The following is a 3,163-nucleotide window of genomic DNA, read 5'->3' as shown; positions in this document are numbered from 1 at the left end:
GTGGAGGGCACCATCGCAGCTCCAAGCTCTTCCACTACAGCAGAGGCCAGCGGGGAGCTGAAACACTCCTCAGCTTTGCGGATGGGAAGCAGCTGGCAGCTAGCTCAGCCTGATGCAGGCAGGGCACAAGGATGCAACAGGCTATTAGGATGCATGAACAAAGTGCTTCAGGAATATTTCCTACCTGACTGGAAACAGTCTTGCAGTCTGGACAGACACCTGCATGGGGAAGGGCATCAGCTTGAGAGTCAGGCCATGGGATGAAATTTAGTGCCTTCAGCATTGGGCCTTGTGGTGGTGAAACAGGAGCCAGGCTGCAGGGCAGGAGACATTTATCCATGGGGTATGAATTAACCAAGTGCCAGACAGTAAGGCTTTTTTTCCGCCCCCCGGCATCAGTGCATTCAACAGCTTTTGGGAAGGTGGTTTTGCATCTCTCCCTTTTCGATCAGGGTCTCTTTGGTTTGTCTGTTTGCGAAATCTGCAGGAAATGCTGCAATCCCAATTACTAACATTCCTGAGAGGGTCTCCAGATCAAGCGTGGGAGGAGGGAGGTTAGAGGAGATGTGCTTATTTTGTCCTGCTGGTGCTCATCAAAACTGGTTCCTGCCCGGGTTCCCCTGACTGCTCAGCTGGAGACAGGCCTACAGGCAAGAAAGGCAGAGGCAACAGCACCTGTGACAGAGGGGACAGCAAAACCTTTCTGAAGCAAAACGTGCAGAAATGAAACCCCTGCCTGGCCCTCTCCCAAGCGAGGAGAACAAAGCAATGGGTTAAGCAGCGGGAGCCAAAGAAGAGGTGAAGCGACAACATGCTGCCTGCTAGCCAGGTCGGCACATATGGAAAATGCAGGAGCACTTTGCTGGAAGCCACCAAGGCTTTGCAGCCTCTCGTTTTCTTTCCTATGCTCTGCCCACACAGAGACCCAAGGTGCCAAACTCACATCAGTCCCAGGGGATGTGTCAGCTCCCGGCATGTACCAGTCCCATACTGGGCACTCCTCGTGTTGTGTCTCTCCTCTCCTTGAGAGCTCCCAGAGGCAGAGACAAGGTCTCTTGGGATCTTTGTCTCTGAAGCGAGAGCTGCTAGCGGTGCTTTTCAGCAACGTGTTTTGAGCGCAGGGTCTGGCATTGGTGATGTGTGGGGGGAGCCCCAAGGTGGCTGCGCTTGCAAAGCAAAAGGCATCACTGGAGCTTGCCCAGTCTAACGCACCCATCACTCCTCTGTCCTCAGGGCCACGCTGTGACCATGTCTGAGCTGGAGAAGGCAATGATCGCCATCATTGATGCTTTCCACCAGTACTCGGGGAAGGAGGGAGACAAGCACAAGCTGAAGAAATCAGAACTGAAGGAGCTCATTAACAACGAGTTGACCCATTTCCTTGGCGTAAGTATTGCCCTCCCTGGCTGGGCTCAGGGAGCTGTGTCGAGCAGGTGCTGGGCTCCGCTAACTCAGTCTCCCATGGGAAGCAAGCGCAGGGGAAGGGGTTTATTCATGCAACACTGCATTAAACACTGCTCCAGCTCTGCAGGAGCAGCAGGTGGCAGGACAAGGGCAACAGCTTCCACTGGGGGCTGGGGTTCAGGTTGGATACTAAGGAAAATTCCTTCCCTGGGAAGGGGGGACAGCCTTGCCCCAAGGGGCTCAAGAGGCATTCATGGCCCTTCCCAGTGGCATAGCTATAGCTGTGATTCCTGCTTCAGGAGGGCTGCTGTTGCACAGATGCTGCTGCAGGCGCAGGGCGGTGCCCCAACACAGGCGGGAAACAGCAGCGAGCTTTTTGGGATGTGTCTCAACAGAGATTCAGCCATGAGAACACCTAAGAGGCAGGGACATGTTACTGTCTGGGCCTCACTGATCCTCCCCAGCTTTGGCTGCCTGTTTCTATCCCTTCAGGAGATCAAAGACCAGGAGACTGTGGACAAAGTCATGGAGGCGCTGGACAGCGATGGGGATGCAGAGTGCGACTTCCAGGAATTTGTAGCCTTCATTGCGATGGTCACCGCTGCTTGCCATGAGTTCTTTGAGCATGAATGAGCTGGTGGGAAGCAGGCGAGCACCTCCTGCTCATGTTGGAGCGATGCAGAGCAGCACTGCTCCTCTGGGAAAAAGACTGGGTGCGATTAGGGGCTCCTTGGAGTTAAGCTTGTGCTAGACTTAAGCAGCTTATTAAGTTCTGCGGCTTTGTGAACAAGAAACACCCGCATGGCTCAGGAAAGGTGAGACAGTGGCTGCCCGTCTGGATGCGGTGTGCGAATGCCTTGTCTCAAGCTCCTTTCCTGCTGCTGTATGCAAGGGACATGCATGGGGCTGGAGGCAGGCAGACACTGTGATCCAAGCTTGCTTGCGAAGGGAAATTCAAGGGCTGAAGTAGGAGGTGATGCAGAGGGGCTGGTTACAGAAGCCCGGTTCTGAGCCCACTGGCCTGAACGGAAAGGCTCCCGTTGATTCCTGTGGGCTCTGACCACCCTGTGCATGGTACTAACCCAGGCAGCACAGCCCTTGTCCCATCACAAGGGCTCAGCAGAGCCCATGCATTTCTTGGCAAATTCAGACACCCTTGGCTTGAATGGCAATGCATAACCATCTAACAGCCCAGGCTTTTCTGTTGTCGATGAATCCTCCTGCTTTTAGCAGCCTGCAGAACTGGAAGCAAAAGTGCATGAGGCTCCTGGGCTGGGGACAGCTTCTGGGCCTGGGATGTGCCTTGGCAAGGTGTCCAGGCTCAGTCAGAAGGGAAGGGGGAATGTGCCTAGTGTAAGCACAGTGCTTGAATGTAGACCAGGCACAGCCTCCAGAGTGTATGGAAATGGTGAGAATAAAATGTTTTGGTCTCTGGTGAAAAATGTGTCCTTTTGTCCCAGGCTGTGTGCAGCTCCCCGGCTGCCCTGCACTGTCAGAGGGGAAGGCTGGAGGATGCAGCCTGAAGCACTGCTACGGCTCATGCCCCTGGGTTTCTTATTGGGCATCAACCCTTCATCTCGTCCCTGGCATCATGTGGCTGTCCAAACTGGCAGATTTACCTGCAAGGCCAAAGGAGCACAATGCACCTCGGCGGGACTGCAGCTGTTCAGGATGTGTCTCCTGCTGCCAGGGTCATCCCAGGGCTCACACTGGTGAGCCTTTGCAAAGCCAAAACTAAACCTTGGACATTTTCCCCAAA

At 54.4% G+C, this 3,163-nt stretch overlaps 1 protein-coding gene across 1 annotated transcript; it reads left to right on the top strand.

Moving 5' to 3' along the window:
- The first annotated feature begins 1,248 nt into the window (after positions 1–1,248).
- Positions 1,249–2,037, top strand: S100B (S100 calcium binding protein B). Its single transcript, XM_009481941.2, has 2 exons — positions 1,249–1,386; positions 1,897–2,037. Exons 1-2 carry the CDS (start codon positions 1,249–1,251, stop codon positions 2,035–2,037), a joined length of 279 nt encoding a protein of 92 aa, XP_009480216.1.
- The last annotated feature ends 1,126 nt before the right edge of the window (positions 2,038–3,163 follow it).

The sequence above is a fragment of the Pelecanus crispus genome, chromosome 5 (assembly GCF_030463565.1).
Source record: "Pelecanus crispus isolate bPelCri1 chromosome 5, bPelCri1.pri, whole genome shotgun sequence".
In the NCBI taxonomy this organism is placed as follows: domain Eukaryota; kingdom Metazoa; phylum Chordata; class Aves; order Pelecaniformes; family Pelecanidae; genus Pelecanus; species Pelecanus crispus.
This window is presented reverse-complemented; position numbering and strand designations above follow the sequence as displayed.

Excerpts from the sequence above, each read along its gene's own strand:
- S100B (XM_009481941.2), top strand. The coding sequence starts at position 1,249 with ATGTCTGAGCTGGAGAAGGCAATGATCGCCATCATTGATGCTTTCCAC. Across the intron at positions 1,387-1,896 it reads AGTTGACCCATTTCCTTGGC|GAGATCAAAGACCAGGAGAC; the intron begins GTAAGTATTGCC and ends CTATCCCTTCAG.